The sequence below is a fragment of the Acinonyx jubatus genome, chromosome D1 (genome assembly GCF_027475565.1).
Source record: "Acinonyx jubatus isolate Ajub_Pintada_27869175 chromosome D1, VMU_Ajub_asm_v1.0, whole genome shotgun sequence".
NCBI classification, from domain to species: domain Eukaryota; kingdom Metazoa; phylum Chordata; class Mammalia; order Carnivora; family Felidae; genus Acinonyx; species Acinonyx jubatus.
The window spans coordinates 58,548,709-58,565,459 of NC_069390.1; the positions used below are offsets into that span (position 1 = coordinate 58,548,709).

The 16,751-nt window shown below is 55.3% G+C and overlaps 1 protein-coding gene across 1 annotated transcript in view; it reads right to left on the reverse strand.

Moving 5' to 3' along the window:
* LOC106976443 (guanylate cyclase D-like) overlaps positions 1–16,751 on the reverse strand; it is a 37,987-nt gene that overhangs the window by 15,498 nt on the left and 5,738 nt on the right. Inside the window, exons 4-13 of the mRNA XM_053202535.1 lie at positions 15,104–15,399; positions 12,973–13,327; positions 9,336–9,420; positions 8,614–8,710; positions 8,398–8,526; positions 7,008–7,088; positions 5,732–5,908; positions 5,347–5,503; positions 4,904–5,053; positions 1,271–1,419 (exon numbers count right to left, since the gene is read on the reverse strand). Of these exons, the coding sequence (XP_053058510.1) occupies positions 1,271–1,419; positions 4,904–5,053; positions 5,347–5,503; positions 5,732–5,908; positions 7,008–7,088; positions 8,398–8,526; positions 8,614–8,710; positions 9,336–9,420; positions 12,973–13,327; positions 15,104–15,399 (1,676 nt within the window). The remainder of the gene's footprint in view (positions 1–1,270; positions 1,420–4,903; positions 5,054–5,346; positions 5,504–5,731; positions 5,909–7,007; positions 7,089–8,397; positions 8,527–8,613; positions 8,711–9,335; positions 9,421–12,972; positions 13,328–15,103; positions 15,400–16,751) is intronic.

Genomic DNA, 16,751 nt, shown 5'->3' on the forward strand with positions numbered 1-16,751 from the left:
CTTGCCAGGCAACTTTTAAGGAGGTTGAAGCTCAGCAGAGCAATCAACGTGCCCCAGGTCAAGGAGGTAAACTGCAACGTACATGTGAACGAAGGCATTCTGGCCTTTAGCCTCCCCACGGCGTGGTCCAGTCCCTGCCTTTGCGCCGAATGCATCACACGCTCACCTCTGCCTTCTCCACCCCAGAGCCTTGGGCAGGATCTTTCCCCACAGTCACCCATCGCTGGCCACGGCAATCTCTGATCCCTGGATAGATTCCAGGCTCGTGTTTTAAGAATTGCTGGTCCTAGCTCTGCAACCCACCCCCACGGTGGCCACTGAGAGCTCATTTACTCTGAGATCCAGATTTCTCATCTGTGGAATGGCAACGCCACGCCTGATACCTGAGCTGAGGTGAGGAAAGGAGGTGGGAAGTCAGGGGATGTGGGAAGGATTCTCAGGGGACACCTGTGTGCTCCTTTTGTGTGTCTTCCTCGCTCCCACTCCCTCATCACCTGTCTGGACGCCCCTCTTGCTCGCTGAGCCTCTCCTTGGCAACGTTTGCTGCGGCTGGGGAGTAGAGGGCAGAAAGGGAGGCACAAAGATGTCACCTCAGGCATGATGGGTTAGTCTTGTGGGAGCCATTAGCCAGCTCAGTCAGGCCCACACTCTCCACCACCGCCCTGCAAACTCGTACAGACTTGCCTCACCCCTCCTGTTATAGACCCCAAGGCAGGCCTGGGGGTGGGGGTGCACCTGAGCTCCTCACTAATTCCACTCACGGACAAGGGGAGTCAGCATTGATTGTCTCCACAGCCACAAATGACCTCTTTGCTCTGGGGCCAGGAGGCCGAGATTTCCAGCACCAGCTCTGCAGACAGACAAACCTGAGTTTGGATTCCAACCCCACCTTTCACTCCCTCAGTTACCTTGGGCGAGTCCCTCACCAATCTGTGCCTCAGTTTCTCTCCCGTAAAGCCAAGATAATAATAGTGCTTTTTGGGAGGGCTAGCCTAAGGATTAAATGAAGTAAGCACAACATAGCATGGGCCTCGGCACTTAGGAAGGCACTCAACACACATACCCGGAACCCAGGGATCTGAGAAAGTTTTCCTCAGAGGGTGGACCTCGGCCATCCCCCCTTCTCCCCCGCAGGAGTGATGGTGCTGGCCTGTTGCCCCTTTGCTACATAAGGTTTCTAGGCCCCATAGGTAGTATCTGGCTGTCACTGGGCAAAGTGAAGTGAACCGATCTGCTAGGTCTTGGGAGCACTGGCCTGGGGTGCACTGACCTGGGTGTAGATCTGGTCTAGACTGGGTCTGTCCTCTGGAGCCTCCTCCCAGCACTGCTCCATCAGCTGGATACACTCGGGTGGCCCATGGTCAGGGGACACCAGGGGCCGGCACAGCGGAGGGGGCGACGCCACCTTCCTGATGATTTCTGCAATAAACACCATGTGGACAATAGGTCGGACGGGCCCAGGAGGACTCGTGGCAAGGGGTTGGCCTGGGGTCCTGAGAAGGAGGGCAGGGTAGGCCCGTGGGGGTGTAGGGATCAGGTCCTGAGGGTACTTCTCGCCTCCCCTGGGCATGCTGGCCAGTGGACCCAGGATTGCCCAGGGTGTGGCCTGGGAAGGGGTCTCACGCTGGGAGCTGAAAAGTGGGTTTTGACTTCTGGATCTGCCCCCCCTCCACCTCTCTAGGAGATGGTGGACAAGACAGTGACCTTTCTGAGCCTCAGTCTTCCCACCTGTGAAATGAGCTTAATAAACTGCCTTCTTGAGAGGAGTGCAGAGGGAAGAGATGATAGATGTTAGGCACCTGGCCCCTAGCAAGCACCACCCCCCCCCCCGCCCCGCCCCGCCCCAACCCACAAACCCAGCTGCTGCCGCTTGCCAGCAATGCCCCACCGATGTGCTCGAAACCTTGACGCTGTGGCTCTTGCCTCCAGTCCTGCCACCTGGAGACTTTCCGGTGCCAACTCCCCATGTGTGAAACAAGAGTGTATGCTTTCATTATCATCATCATTGTCATTATTTTCCCAAGACAGCCCCTGCCATGATCTTCCTGTCCCCACTCCCTGTGATAAAGACCATCAGACTAAGTCGAGGTCCGATAGATCGGCGTTCTAGTTCTGGCTCTTGCTATTTGCCATCACTCTGTGCCTCAGCCTCCTCATCGGACAACTGGCCGGGAGAAGCTCCCCCTCAGGAAGCTGTTGGGGGCACTGGGGGCGCTGAGAGATTCACAAGGGCATTGGGAGGAAGTGGGGCTGAGTACCAAGCTCAGATTTTCAGCGGATCAGGAGGGGATTTCTATATCACCCTCTTACGTTCTAAGTCATATCACCTCTCTGAGCCTCAGTTTCCTCCCATATAACAAGTACAGTTATAAATAGTACAGACCTCCTAGGGCTACAGGTTACTCCCTCAGGAGGGCTGGGATCCTCCTCTCTTGACCGAGGAGGCGGGGGCCCTTGGTGCCACCGAGGAGAAGTTTCCTTCTGGATTTCAGTTCCCTCCACATTCTTTGTTGGCCCCCTTGTTGGGGGGTAGTGCATGAGTCCCTGTCTAATTTTACATGTAGGGAAACTGAGGCTCCTGGGAGTGAAGGAGTTCACCCACAGCTGCAGGGCTGGTAAAAAGCAAACTGTAGAACTGAGCCCGATCTCCTCCAGGCCTACATGATTTTCTTTGCCCAGAGGCTTCCAGCCTGCAGACATCAGACCCTGAGGGCCTCTGAGTAAAGGGCCTGGAAAGCTGTGTGTGCTTACAAAGGAGGGTGTGCAGATGGAATCAATAACACATCATACACACACACACACACACACACACACACACACACGTACGACTCTTTTTCAAAAGTATTCAGATGGGGTTGTGATGAATAAAATACAAATCCATTTCAAAGCGCTGTTGACTTCAGAGCCGATTCTGTCTTTGGGGATTGTCTCAGTCAGCGGATATTAAAAATCACATAGCACGTGAGGCTCCAAACGTTTTTGACATTAAAACGGAGTCCTCGTATGTGAATGTGCTGAAAACGGCTGTCCCAGGCCAGGCCAGCCGCGGTCTCACTTTCCCTCCCCCTGCCCAGCCCACTGTCCACACCCAACGCATCACGGTGACGGACCGGCCATGTCAGCGGTTGAGGGAGGAGGCCACACACCCAGCTCTATGGGAGTATGCTCCATGGATGACTCCAGGAGATTTTAGAGCAAGGACACTGAGCTTGTCCAAGTCCCAGACCCACTGCTTCCCCACCGAGAAGCCCCTTCCCCTCTCCGGGCCTCACTCAGCTATCTCTAACAAGTGCACCTACCACCTCCCAGGGTTGTCCAGTGGAATAAAGCATATGACAGAGAGAGCTCTGGAAGCTGCAATTCCACCCCCCACCCCCACTGCACACACACACACACACACAGGATCTTGAAAAGATGTTACTTCTAAGATCAAGGAGCGTTTGCGTCCAAGTTGGGAATTCAGGAGAGAATGTGGGATCCCCCACTAGCACCTCCCTAAAACCGCCCAGGGAAATATTTATTGGGTGCCCACCATGTGTCAGGCACTTGGTCTAAAGAAGTTCACTGACTCCTCACAACCACTCTAGGAGGCAGGCAACATAGTCCCTATTTTACAGACAAGGAAACTGAGGCTCAGAGCCTGAAAGGGATTTCCTCAAAGTTATGAAGTGAATTGGCGTGGAGCTGGGCTTAGGTTGGTATCCCCCAGTACCTGGGCTCTTAGTGTTTTACTCCCCGAGACCAGGGACAGCGTGCCCTGGGATGGAGCAGGCCCTGGACTGACAGCCTGATCCAATGGCGGCCATCAGGTTCCAGGCCTGATCCCTGCACCTAAAGCCTCATGGAGCCCAGGCCTGAGGGCCATACACTTGTGGACCCCATCTGGCTGGTCTTCCCTCACCCAGCAGGCAGATGTGGGGGGTCGGGCCACTGAGGATGTTGAACAAATGGCCTGACAAAGATCCCCCTCTTCCCACTCCTCCACCTCATAAATTTGGAGCTTGGAATGCTCATTACTCACTGAGCAGTGCTTTAGTGGAGAAAGGAAGCAAGCCAGGCCTCCCATGAGTTAATGATTTTCCTTTGGGGGTGGGAGGGAGTAGTGGGTTCAGCTCCATCACTGCTCTGGACTGTGGGCTGAGATGCCGGGGTGTCTGTGAGGACAGGTCCCCGGGACTGGACACAGACAGGAGGGGAACAGCTAGAAGAAGGGTCTGGGAAACCCTGATGAGAAACACAGAAAGGGAGGAAAGGTTTCTGAAGTTGGTCCTCCGCACTGGGGTCAGAAAAGAAAACATCTAAGACTGAGTGATGATGGGGAAGGTGTGAGTGACCATCCCGCACACCTAAAGTATAAGGACAGAGATGTTCCTGAAGGAATCCTGTCTGGGCAGAGAAGCAAGCCCCTAAATACTGAGCAGCCTGGCCACATCGGATGAGGGCCAGATGTCTGGCCCATTTTTATTTCATCCCCATTCTAAAGATGAGAAAACTAAGGCTCAGAGAAGGTAAGCGATTTGTGTAAGGTCATGTAGTAAGTTAAGTGATCCAGCTGGGGAAAACTGGGGTCTATATGGACACAAAGTCTATGCAGATGAAGGCGGGGTGGTTAGGGCATGAGCATCCACAGACATGGCAGTGACCTTAGAAGAGGCAGAGGGGGTTGAGGTTTTCACCCAGAAATCAATATCTTTAGCCCTGGAGCTGGTCAGCTGCCATTTTTTGGTGGAGCTGCTGAAGGCTGCCTGGCTTGAGCCAAAGAAACTTAATTCTCGTGGTCAAACCAGGCAAGTGTGTCTGTAAGGTTATTTCCACCAGGATTTCCTGGTGGCCACAGAGCTCCCCAACTACACGGGGACTCCAGCCAGCGAACGGCCAAGGAAGGAGGACAAGGGCACTGTACCTTCTGCAGAGAGCCCTGAGGAGCAGTAGGGTGGGCCTCGAGTCAGCACCTCCTGCAGGATGATGCCGATGCTGAAGATGTCTGCTTTGAGGGTGCCCCGTCCCGGCGCCCCGGGCCCCCGCAACAGCTCTGGAGCCGTCCACAACAGCTCTGCAGTCACAAGGCAAGGCCACACTGTCCTCACCCACTGACCACCAAACTGGGCCAAGATGGGCAGGCACTTCACATATGTGGTGTCATTGCCCTCTACCTACAGCCCCCAGGAGGACATAGGTGTTTCTGTTCTCCCCCATTCATAGTTAGGGGGCCCGAGGCAGCTCAAGGTCATACCACAGGAAGTGCCAAAAGATTGGACATCTCCCCTGTCCCCCTGCCTCACAAGCATCCAATTTAAATAGAGGCCTCAAAACCCACTGGCAGCGCCTGCCCATCCCTGAGCTGACCTTCCGGGGCTGGCCGGGGGCGGGGAGCCCGCTGAACGTTCAGGAGCTCTGCATAACCATGGTCAGTGACCTTGAGAACAAAGCGCCCATCCACCACACAGTTTCGGGACTTGAGGCGCCCGTGAGGGAAATGTCGATGGTGCAGATACCGCATGCCCTGGAAAGGACGTAATGGTAGCCCATTATGTGATGAATCAAAGGGACCCCTAGTCCTCTCAGCATCTCACAGACCCCAGAAACAGTTCCTGCCTCCTCTCACCTTCTCTCATACTGTTCAGATTTTTCTTAGACAAGGTAGGAGACCAGGTCTTGGAAATCTGAGCGTCTCTTTTCTCCTTGCCCTCCCCATGGCCCCCATAGCTCTAGGCCCAGGGACGGTTCTCACACGGATCAAATCCAGCAGCAGAGAGGCCTTGAAAGTCCAGTCCAGCCGCAGAGCTTCATTCCGCAGCAGGTCCTCCAGGCTGCCCCGGGAACAGTGCTCCAGCACTAGAGCACTGACCCCAGGGGCCACAAAGAAGCCCAGGCAGGCAGCAACATTCTCATGCCGCATCTCCCGCATCTGTTGGGGCAATAGGCATCTTAGCAGCCCCCAGGGGCACACTGAAGGCTGAACCAGGTACAATCCACATCTGGGTCTCCAGTATTTAGCACCCAGTACAGGGAAGAGCACAGAGAGGCACCAGAAATGTTGGGTGGATGGATGGATGATGGATGGATGAATGGATGGATGAGTGGGTGAACAAGTGAATGGAAGTGTCATGGGAGAATAAATGAATAAGCTGTAGCGAACTCCACAGTGTAGGGATCTAGGCCTGTTTCCCAACCTAAGTGGAACCATGGACCTGAAAACTGTAAAGTTTCTCCCCTAAGACTCAGAGACTGATAAGGAGAGGAAGAAGAGCAGAAGGGACCAGGCTCAACCAGAAAATAGCCTCTGTCATGGCTGCCCAGCAGGTCAGAGAGCTTGAACCCAAGCAGTGATGCTAGCATTTATCAAAGGCACACTTCTGGCCAGAGACAATTCTAGGTTATTTCATACGTTCTCCCCAATCTTCCTAATTCCCCACAGGGTAGATTTCATTAGCTCCATTTTACAGGAAAGCTAAGCGTTTCATGGAGGCAGAATTCTACCTGGGACCTTCCTGATTCCAATCCTGTGCTCCGTGCTCCAGCCACAGTGCTTCTCAGGATACTGACAACCTCGGGGGTGAAGGGGCTTATGTGGTTAGTGATGACAAGTGACCGGAAGCTCCTTGAGGGAAGGAACCCTGTCCCTCTTCTCCACAGCTGTACCCCCAAACCCAGAACATGGCCTGGCTCATAGGTGGTGCTCAAAACACAGTGACTAAATGGGTGGATGGATGGGTGGAGGGATGGTGGGTACAGGATGAGGTCCTTCGAGGGTGTTGCTGATACTGATGGAAGGGACTGTGCCCCTGGGGGTCGTGGTGATGGTCACGTTGAGGTGGTGACGTGACTTGAGGAATGCTCGTGAGTGAAGATGAGTGTGTAACTGTGGTTGAGGTGTCAGCCATCGGGCAGCAATTGTGATGATAGAAAGGACTCCTTTCTGAGGCTAGAAGCTTCTACGTTGAGCGGGGACCACTCCATACCAGCAGGGATCCCCTGCCAGGGTCCCCTCCCCTCCTTGGCCCTACCTTTCTCAGGAGGCTGAGGCAGCTGGGCCGAAGCTCAGGGGCTGTGCCTGCTTCAAACCTCTTCAGCCACACCCACTCCCCCTGTTGGAAGAAGACCGAGAAAGTTAGCCCCTGCTGGTCTCCCGCTGTGCGACCTTGGGTTAATCCCTCTGTGCCTCTCAGCCCCGTCCCCATAAATGTATCTTTTCTGTGTGCTGCAAGCCAGGCAGGGCCTGGCCAGCAGAAACCGAAGTTAGACTTTCACTTTGGTGGGGCAAAGCCAGGGGCTTTGGCTGACAGACCCGAGTTCAGTCCTAACCGCGCCACTGTCTAGCTCCGTATGTGAGCTTGAACAAGTGACTTTGGTTCTCTCAGCCTCTTGTTCCAGTTCTGTAAAGGGAAGATGATACCCCCACTCGCCCTGCAAGAGCTAACACTTGTTGCATATAAAGCATGTCAACATGCTCCCAGTGTCAAGGTCAATTTTACTCTGCAGGCCTCAGGCACCCACAACACCCCAAAGCCTGTGAAGTGACGGGGGCTCTGTGACCCAGAGACTGTAGGAGAGGGGATGGCGGGAGAGAAGGAAGCCTCGGGCTGGGGCTCGGTCCTCGCCCCGGCCTGGCCCAGAGCTAGCTGCAATCTTAGCCCTCTCTCCCCTGTCACGGATGGATTTTTGCCTTGTCAGCCTCACCCACAGCCTGTCAGCTAACTTAGAGAAGCAGACAGAACATGCTTTGTACAGCACTAAAGCCTCCTTTCAGCATAAAAGAAGAAAAGATGGGATTCCCCTGGGGAGGAAGTGGAAAAGAAGGATCATAAGCCTCATGTCGCTTCCTGTACAATTAGCCTGGCTCATCAGCTGTGAGTCACAGAATTTGAGAATCGGAACATCAGTGAATTGTCGAGTTGGAGAACACAGCACCTGAAAAGCCACAGTGTCCTCAACAACTTTCGAATCCTGCCGGTCTAATCTCTGACTTTGTGGCCTCCCTATCAGCTGACGGTCTGGGGCTGTGTGCTTCCCTCACCTCTGGGCCTCAGGGACCTGGGATCTCACTGTCCCTTGCCAAAACAGGCAGGAGGGTGACCTAGACTGGCCCCCGTGCTGAGAGAAACCCTGCGTGGACCCATGCTGGGAGAGCCCAGGCCCAAGTAGCCAGCAACTTGTTGTCCCAAGGTCAGATCACAAACCATGCTGAGCTGGGAATTGAGAGTCCTTCTCCACTCCTACTATGCCACTGATTTGCTGTGGGACCCAGGAAAGTCACTGGCCCTCTTCAAGCCTCAGTTTCCCATTCTGTAACAGGAGTAGGGCATACAGAAGCCCAAGAGGCTGTGGGCTCCCTCAGCTTCTCCCAAACTCACTGCAGCTTCTCAGGCCCAAACATGTGGTGGCAGAGGCCCTCACCTGGTACAGGGCCACATTGGTGGGCTCCTGGGGGGCCGGCAGGCTCCTTGCTGACCCCTGGGCCACCGACCTCAGGCTCCCGCCATCTGCCACACTTCTTGATTCACTCACGTTGTCCACATGCAGCCTCTGGAGGGGGCAGGTGCGGTCAAGAGCCTGGACCAGGCCTCAGTCAGCGGCTTGCCCACCCACCCAGCCCAGTGCCTGTCCCCCTACCCGTCTGCTTGGCGGCCGATGGATGAAGGTGAGCTCCTGGGCTGTCAGCAGGATCCGGTGGGGGCCCCGCACCAGCTGTAGCTGTTGGATGCCCAATCTGGAGGCAAGAGAAAGTGCAGGGCAGAGGGAGGGCACACGTATCACTCCCACCTCGATCTGGCCTATTGGGCCTGCGCTGACCCAGAGCCCTCTCCCTCTTTCTCTCCCTTCTCCCCAGCAGTCCCAGCATGGAGGGGTCACTGCTGAGCACTGCCCCCTACCCAGGCCCTTGGCCCGGCTCAGGCCTGATAAGCCTACTGATCCCTAGCCTGGGAGTTCCCAAACTGCCCGGAGGCTTCCCGAGGTGAGGGCCGGGGGCAGGCTCAGGGAACACAGAGGATTTCAGACCCAGGAAGAATTGCTTTCAAAACTGAAGGGCCCTGGGAGTTGTCCTGGTCAAGCCATCATTGTGCATGTCCATAGCCTGAAGCTCAGGGATGGACAGTCTTACGTAAGGTCCCAGGCTTCTTCCCCGACTTTCAAGTGGACCTTTTCTCAAGGCCCCCCAGCCTCAGCAGGGCCCTGACTGAGGCTCTAAGGTGGACAGGAGTGCTGGACTGTCCTGAGGTCCTGGGATGGGAAAGCCTCCTGCAGATTGCCAGGACTGTGCACACGCAAGAGAGGCCCTGTGGGTGGGGGGCACAGAGGGGCAGAAGGAGGCTCGGGTGCAGACAGAGTCTCACCTGATGAGGCAAGTGAGGGTCCCGCCAGCCAGCAACAGGACACATGCCAGGACAAAAGCGAGGAAGCTCCCCGGGAGCTGTGCATCTGCGGGCGGAGCAGGATGGACGTGAGTCCTAACAGTAACAACCACACAAGGAGGGCAGCCCCCTTCACCCAGCTCCTGCACCCCCTCCTGGGCCTTCCTCTGGGAAATGGAAACACAAACCCCAATCCAAACCGACCCCAGGGATGAGGCTCAGAATGACACTCACGTAGGAAAGTCCTATCTGTGGACTGGTCATCACACACAGGTATTGAGTCCCAGTGTTTCAGCCTGGGTTCTTGGGCTCCCTGTCCCCGGATCCCCATGGTCCCTGCTCAGATCTCATTACAGTCCTGGTCAGACTATGGTCTTTTGTCTGATGGCATATCAAGTCCCTCCCCAATAGACAGAGTGGCTGGATAGCAGGGCCTGTGTCTTATTCATCTCACTGTCCCTGGCACCTAACACAGAGCCTGGACACGGCAGGTGCTGAATAAAAATTTTGTATCCCTGTCGATTATTGTCCTGCTTCTTGCATATCCCCTCTGATGGGCCGCTCGCTATCTGTTTGGACAGCCAGTTTCATTGTCCTTCACTCTGACCATTAAGAGAGCCTTCCTGACACCAAATCCAAATCTCCAGGCCTCATGTCAGGAGTTGGATGTAAAGAGGCTATTAAAGTTCACTGGCAAGGTTGGGAGGGCACCCCTACTTTGCTTGGGCAACCCTAGCATCAGCTTAGGCTGTCAAGGACGCTGAATGCCCAGCCCCAATCTGGAGAGAGGACATTGACCTCTGCTGCCACAGAAATGGGGCCATCCCTTCTGCCTTCCATGCCTCCTCTCCCTTCTCCCTTCCGCTGGAGGATGAGCTCTGCTGTCTGCCCCCTGCTGAAGCCCTGCAGTCTGAGTCCATCATAATAATAGCAGCAAATACCTTGCAATCCCTATTATACTATTGCACATTGTATTGCATTAAGCACCTATTCTGATGATGTTATGTATTCCAATTCACTTATTCTGCACAATGAGCCCTGGAAGTAGGTATGGTCATGGTCACAATTTTGTAGAGGAGGAAACAGTGAGAAGTAACTGTCTGTGGTGGCAGAGCCTGGGTTCAAACCCTGGCACTTTCGCTCTGGCATCGGGGCTCCTAACCACCGCATCATCCTGCCTCTCGCCCAGGCTCCGAAAGGGTAAGCTTTGAGTCTTAATCTGGAGGAGACAAGGAGCAAACGCACAGGGTGCGACAGAAAGCACAGTGTGCCCCAGGCCTAAGGGGCAGTGAGTGCCAAGGTTCTGAAGCAGGAGCGGCCTGCGATCCAGGGAAGGACAGAACAGAGCAGGAGGAAGACAGACCAAGATGCTGAGCGGGACAGGGTGCTGTGAAGTCAGAGGCCAGGACTCTGGCTTGGCTCCGGGTGAGGCCAAGCCTCTATAGGTCCTGGTGGGGGAGTGATTATGTTTCCAAAGGATCCTCCAACCTGCCAGGTTGCATGAGGACGAGGGGGAGGCAAGGCAGTGAGCCAGTGAGAGATGACGAGGGCCTGGCCCAGGATGGAGGCAGTGACTGGTGAACAGCTCTGCTTCCGGGCAAATTCTAAAGATGGCGCCCCCAGGGTGTGCTGACCAACTGGATGGGGGGTGTGAGGAGACAGAGTATTCCTGTGCCTGTGAGAGGTTGGGGGTTCCATGACCTGCAACGGAGAACATCATGGGAGGCAGATTGGGGGACAGATCAGGAGTTGAGCTTCAGACAACATCAAGTTTCAGATGCCGACTAGATATCTAGGTGTCAGTAGCATCTTATTGGACATGTCAAGTAGGAGGTTGGGCAGATATGGAGTTTAGGAGACAACAATGTCCATCTGGGGGCCACGAGAATGGATAAGACACTGTGGGAGTACGTGCTGAGAGAAAACGGCTCAAAGCACCAAGCCCACAGGAGTGGTGTTAATAGGTTAGAACTCTATAGAACAGGAAAGGTGACTGAGAAGGTGACGAGTGAGGGGGCCCTGGAGAGGGATGGAGCAGCAGGGAGGACGGGAGTTCGGCTCCCTTGGCTGAGCAAGGCCGAGACTAGCAGCTGGCTCTGGGCCTCAGCACATGGAGGCTACTGGGGGCCTTGATAGGACTGCTCGTGTTAAGAGAGTAGTGGAGAGAGTCAGCGAGGAGGACTCCAGAGAAGAGGGGAAGGGACATTTAATCCAGTTAGCACCCACACCCTTTCGACGGATCTTGCTGCCAAAGGGAGTCAAGGAATAAAGCTTAGGCTGAAAGGAGATGTGAATGAATGGCTCTCTAAGGCTGACATTCCAAGACACAAACAATCAGAGGAAACAAGGAACATTCTCTTGCTGACAAGACCCTGAGGCCCAGGGAGGAGAGAAGCCAGCCCTGGACAGGACAACTCCAGCCGGTCCCAGCGCTCCTAGGTGCCACTTGAGGAGTGCTTCTCACTGAGAGCACGTGACCACGTAGCCCCTTCCCATCTCCTTGGAAGTACAAGCCCTGCTCCTGAGGTCTGCCCCACCCCCACCTCATGCAAGGACAAGCAGTTGAAGGTGTCAGGTCTTTGTTCCTATTTCTACATGAGAAATGGAGACCCAGAGAGGGTATGCAACTTGCCCAAGGTCACACACCTAGTCAGGGGCAGCACTGAACTGCAGCCCTAAGTACATTTGCCCCAAAGCCCCCGCTGTCTGGTCTCTCAATCCATGGTGGTGATCAGTTGTATCGGTGATAATCATGACAACACAGGCCAGAGTGTGAACTGTCACTTTTAGATCCCCGAGAGAAGATACATCCTGAGGTTGCTGCTCAGGCTCCCACAACCCCCTAGTGTCCCCTCTCAGAGCCCCCTCTCAGAGCACCTGCCCTTACCCCATCCCCCTTTACCCAGGGAGCTCCATCCCACGTGCCGGCAGTGACCACGAGTCTTATCTGCCATTGTATCCCCAGTTCTCAGCACTGAGCATGGGACACAGTGGATGCTCAATAAATGTGTGCTGATTGATTTGTTGAATGAATTAATTAAAAACCTGTTAGATGGTGAAATCTGTGAGCCAGGGCTGACGGAGAAGGATCTCCTCTGAGCTCCATCAGCCCCTGGCTGCCCCCTTCATGGCTCTGATCACACTGTCTTGTATTGTTTTCAGCTGTCCCTGTCTCTGTCACCAGGCAGAAGCCCCTGGAAAGCAGGCCCTGGGATTGGTCTTCGAGTACATCAGCTCAATGAGGGCAGGGACATCATTTCATTCACTCCTATATCCCTGGGGCTGAGCATAGTGCCTGACATATGGGAGGTCCTCCAGCAATATTTGTGGCAAAAGGGGCAGAGAAACAATTGGGTGAAGGCTTCTTCTCATGAGCTACCTTCTAGTCTGGGGAACAGATGGCACTGATTCTTCCCAGCACGGGACACACACCCTTATGAACATGAAGCAATTCACTCGGGGGCTGTGGGGATCATGGTGGCCGGGGTGGAGGGGCAGCCCTGATTGGTAAGACAGGTAAGATTTAACCAGGCAAGGTGGGGAGCTCTCCAGGAAGAGGAAAACGCATTGGGTGATTGGATGGATGGATAGATGAATGGATGGAGGGATGATGAATTACCTCTCATGCATAGCATATTGGGGTCAAACCAGCAGCTGGAGTCACGTGCTGGAGGGGCCCCTCCTGGAAAGTGTATGGCCCTGTCCAAGGGCTGCACTTGCCACGTGCCTGTGTCCAGAATGTGGGTGGGGACCAGCTGGCTTTCCTGACCATCTGTGTCCAAGATGACATACTGAGCCAATCTCCTGCCCTTCTCATCCGTCCGGATCCTCTGGCTAAAGCCAGCCACATTCAGAGCCCCTGTATGGTCTCCCAAGTGGGCCCCCGAGAGTCCTGCCCCATGGCTCTCAGAGCGGTTCAGGGCATGGGCCAGCAGGACAACAGCATCATAGATGGTCCCAAAGAGCGGGGACACCTGTGGAAGAGAAGGTCTCTCAACCCCATAACCCCGTGGCACAGGCTCCCAGACATCTCTGAGCCCTGCCAGCAGCAGTTGTATGGATTATCACCCCCACCCCGCCCCCAACACAGCCCTCTCTCTGGTCCCGCCATGATCTCAGTCCCCACTCAGTGGAATCACAGTCTCCGTGGCCACCGCCAACTCTGATGTCTCACAGGCATGTCAAACCTGCCTGACATGTCCAAAACAGAACTCCTGGTTCTTCAAGGTTCCGTCTGGTTCTCCTACACTAACCCCACTCCTCCTGAACCTTAGGAAATGGAGCTACCACCTGCCTGGCTTCTCGAATCTAGGTTTGATTCCTGACGCCTCTCTTTCTGTCTTCCAGTTCGTCGTTGAATCTTTTTGGTTTTATTTCAGAATCTATTCCCAACTCAATTGACCCCTCACCCCTTTACTCTTGCCATCTGGATCTGAGCCCCTCACTGCTCACCTGGCCTGCAGAGGAGCCCCCTAAAGGCCTCCTTGCTTCACCTGGGTCTCTTCAGGCCCTTCAGGCAGCCAAAACGATATTTTGTAAGAAGATGAATCAAATTATTTCTTACTTAAAACCTGCTGATAGTTTCCCATTTCACTTATGATCATGAGCTGAGACTCCTTTTGCCCTGGCATAAAATGCCTCACATGGTCTGGCCCCAAGCTTATCTTGGACCCCTGTCCCCACCTGTCATGACAGTCCAGCCTCTCCACGCCCTCTGCATGTTCCTCTAGCCTCCGAAGTTCACTCTGCCTCTCGCCCCTTGCCCCTGACCTTTCCTCTACCTGGTCACTCTTCACCCAGACCTGCACCTGGCTGCCTCCTTCCTGCTCCGGATGCAGCTCACGTGCCATCTCCCCGCAGTGGGCTTCCCTGCCTATCTTAGCTCCTGTCACCCACTACTTTATCCCAGCTGCTCTCTGTCACTTTATCCTGTTTAGTTTTCTTGGCGACATCGCCACAATTTGGATTTGGCCATATGGTTGCTTGGGTATTACCTGTCTTGCCCTAACATAATGGAAGCTCCCTGAAGGCCAGGTCTGTCTTACCCATCACTGTGTCCCTGACGCCTGGCCCCATGGCACGTGAGAGGGACTCAAGTCACATTTGTCAGACGAACGACCGGTTGCAAGGCCCTTCATCCGCATCTGCATTCCTGTCATCGCATGCAGACACTTTTGTCTTCTTGTCACCAAGAAACAGACGTCCCAACAGGGACCCGAGCAGCCGAGTCCTCTCCGCCCAAACTGAGCTGGCAGCCACACCCCCACCGCTAACACTCCTCAGATTCACAGCAGTGACTCCAGAAAACCTTCCCATTCCCCCACGCCCCGGCATCTCTCCTACTGATCTGCACACTTTGTTAGACAGACGCAGAGGAAGGGGAGGGAGAGAGTCTGCACGAGGAAGAAGAGCTGGGCCAGAGATGAGAATCACAGGCACTAAGCTGGAGATAGAAAAATAGGAGGCAAAAAGTCACAGGAGAAGGTGAATTGACAAAGCAGGCCAAGAGTAACACACACACGAGAGAGAGAGAGAGAGAGAGAGAGAGAGAGAGAGAGAGACAGAGCTGGAGACAGTGTACGGAGGGAGAGGCAGAGACACTGTCAAATAAGGGACAGGTCACGTGCCCACCAGGAGGCGGGACTGGTTGGCCAGGTAGGTAGCGGGTCTGGGCTGGGAAGGCCTAGAATGCACGCACACCTGCCCACAACCCAGGGCTCTGGGCCCTGCGCGGGCCTGTATCGACCTACCTGCTCTGGCTCCAGGTGGGCAGCCACCTCTCCAATGGCCCTGGCAGCTTCCAAGGCCTCGTCCACAGGGCCGGACTCCAGGCTGATGGTGAGCACTGCGTCATAGACCTCCTGCAGGGGCCCGCGGTCGCCAAGGGCCGCGTAGGAGCGGTTGCGGTAGGGCAAGGCAAAGAGCAGGGTATCGTAGGGCAGGAAGACCAGCCTCCCATCTGCCAGGCCCTGGGCCCATGCTCGGCTCAGCAGGGCCGTCTGCTCCAGGCCCCCCAGGAGCGCCGAATGCATGCAGAGCACCACCACTGGGGGTAGGAGAGGCGTGCTTACCTTTGCAGGCCTCCCCTGAAGCCCAGAGTCTGTGGCCCTGGAGAGCTGCTTGTAACTCTCAGGTCCACGCCCCTACCATGAATAGATTCCTCTTTGCCTTAGCGAAAGAAATAGGCCCTTGGCGATAAGCAGCCAATTCCATCCCCAGGCACCCAGGACAGAAGAGAGCCCTTGCCCAAGATAAGGGTCCTTCCTCTCTTCTCCACTTGGGTCCCTGACCAGGGGGACCGCCTCAGTCAACAAAGGGCTACCACTTACTCTGGCTGTGGTCTAGGTTCCCTACTGCAATCCCTTTCTCTAGGAAATCCGGGAAAACAGAGCCACCAGGGAAAGCTGAGAGTCCCCTTGCTGGGGCCCGAGGACCCCGGTCATGTGGAAGTCAGAACCTGGAGCCCTGATCTCTGCTGAGCCTGGAGGGCCATGCTGTATGGGCCACGGGCCACAAGCCAGCTGCTCCCTGCCCCAGTATAATGGACGGGGGGCGGGTGGGGGGGGTGGCTCGGAGACTCACTCGCTACAACTGGGGGTAAATAGGACCCGAGCTTCCTTTTTCCCATCTCTTCCACCCGGGGGTTATTCTGGACGCTAACCAAAAGACCCATTTGTTTTGTAAGTGGGGGGTGCCATTCTGCATTTTCCCTGCTTTCCCTGCACAAGGGAAAGCCGATCCCCACAGCCTGGGAGGAAGCCGTGGACTGGGAAAAACCCACACTGATGGCAAGCCGTGCTCGCTGTGTGCTGGGCACTGTTCTACGCCCCTTATCTTCAGTAGTCCTCGTCCTCACAACCCTGTGATGGAGGGGGGTCATTAGCCTCATGTCACCGATGAGGAAACTCTAGCACAGAGAGGTTTAGTGAGTTGCCTGAGGGCACACAGCTGGCAGGAGGTGGGGTCAGGAGTGAGACTCTGGCAATCTGACTCCAGAGAATATGCCCTGAACCACTCTGTCCCCCTGGCTCCTGAAAGCCACCAATGTGGTTGGAACTCAATATCCAGCAAAAGGGTTGGAGGAGTCTGATGACGCGTCCCCCACCCACTGCCACCATGCTCCAGTCATGCAGAACTGAGCCGATCCTTCTAGTCCCATTAACATGTTACCTCCATTCCTCTGCCCTAGCTGGTTCCTCTGCCTGGAACCCCTTCTTCTTCATCGCCGCCTGCAATCAACTTCTCATGCTCAGGCCCTGCCCTGGTATCACCTCCTCCATGAAGCCCTCCCCACCCCTAAGCAAAGCAGCTCCTACCAGACTGGAGCTCCTCACTGCCGGGACCTGGGTGCTTCCTCCCCACCCCCTCCCCAGAGCCCAGCCAGGGTCAGGCACAGAG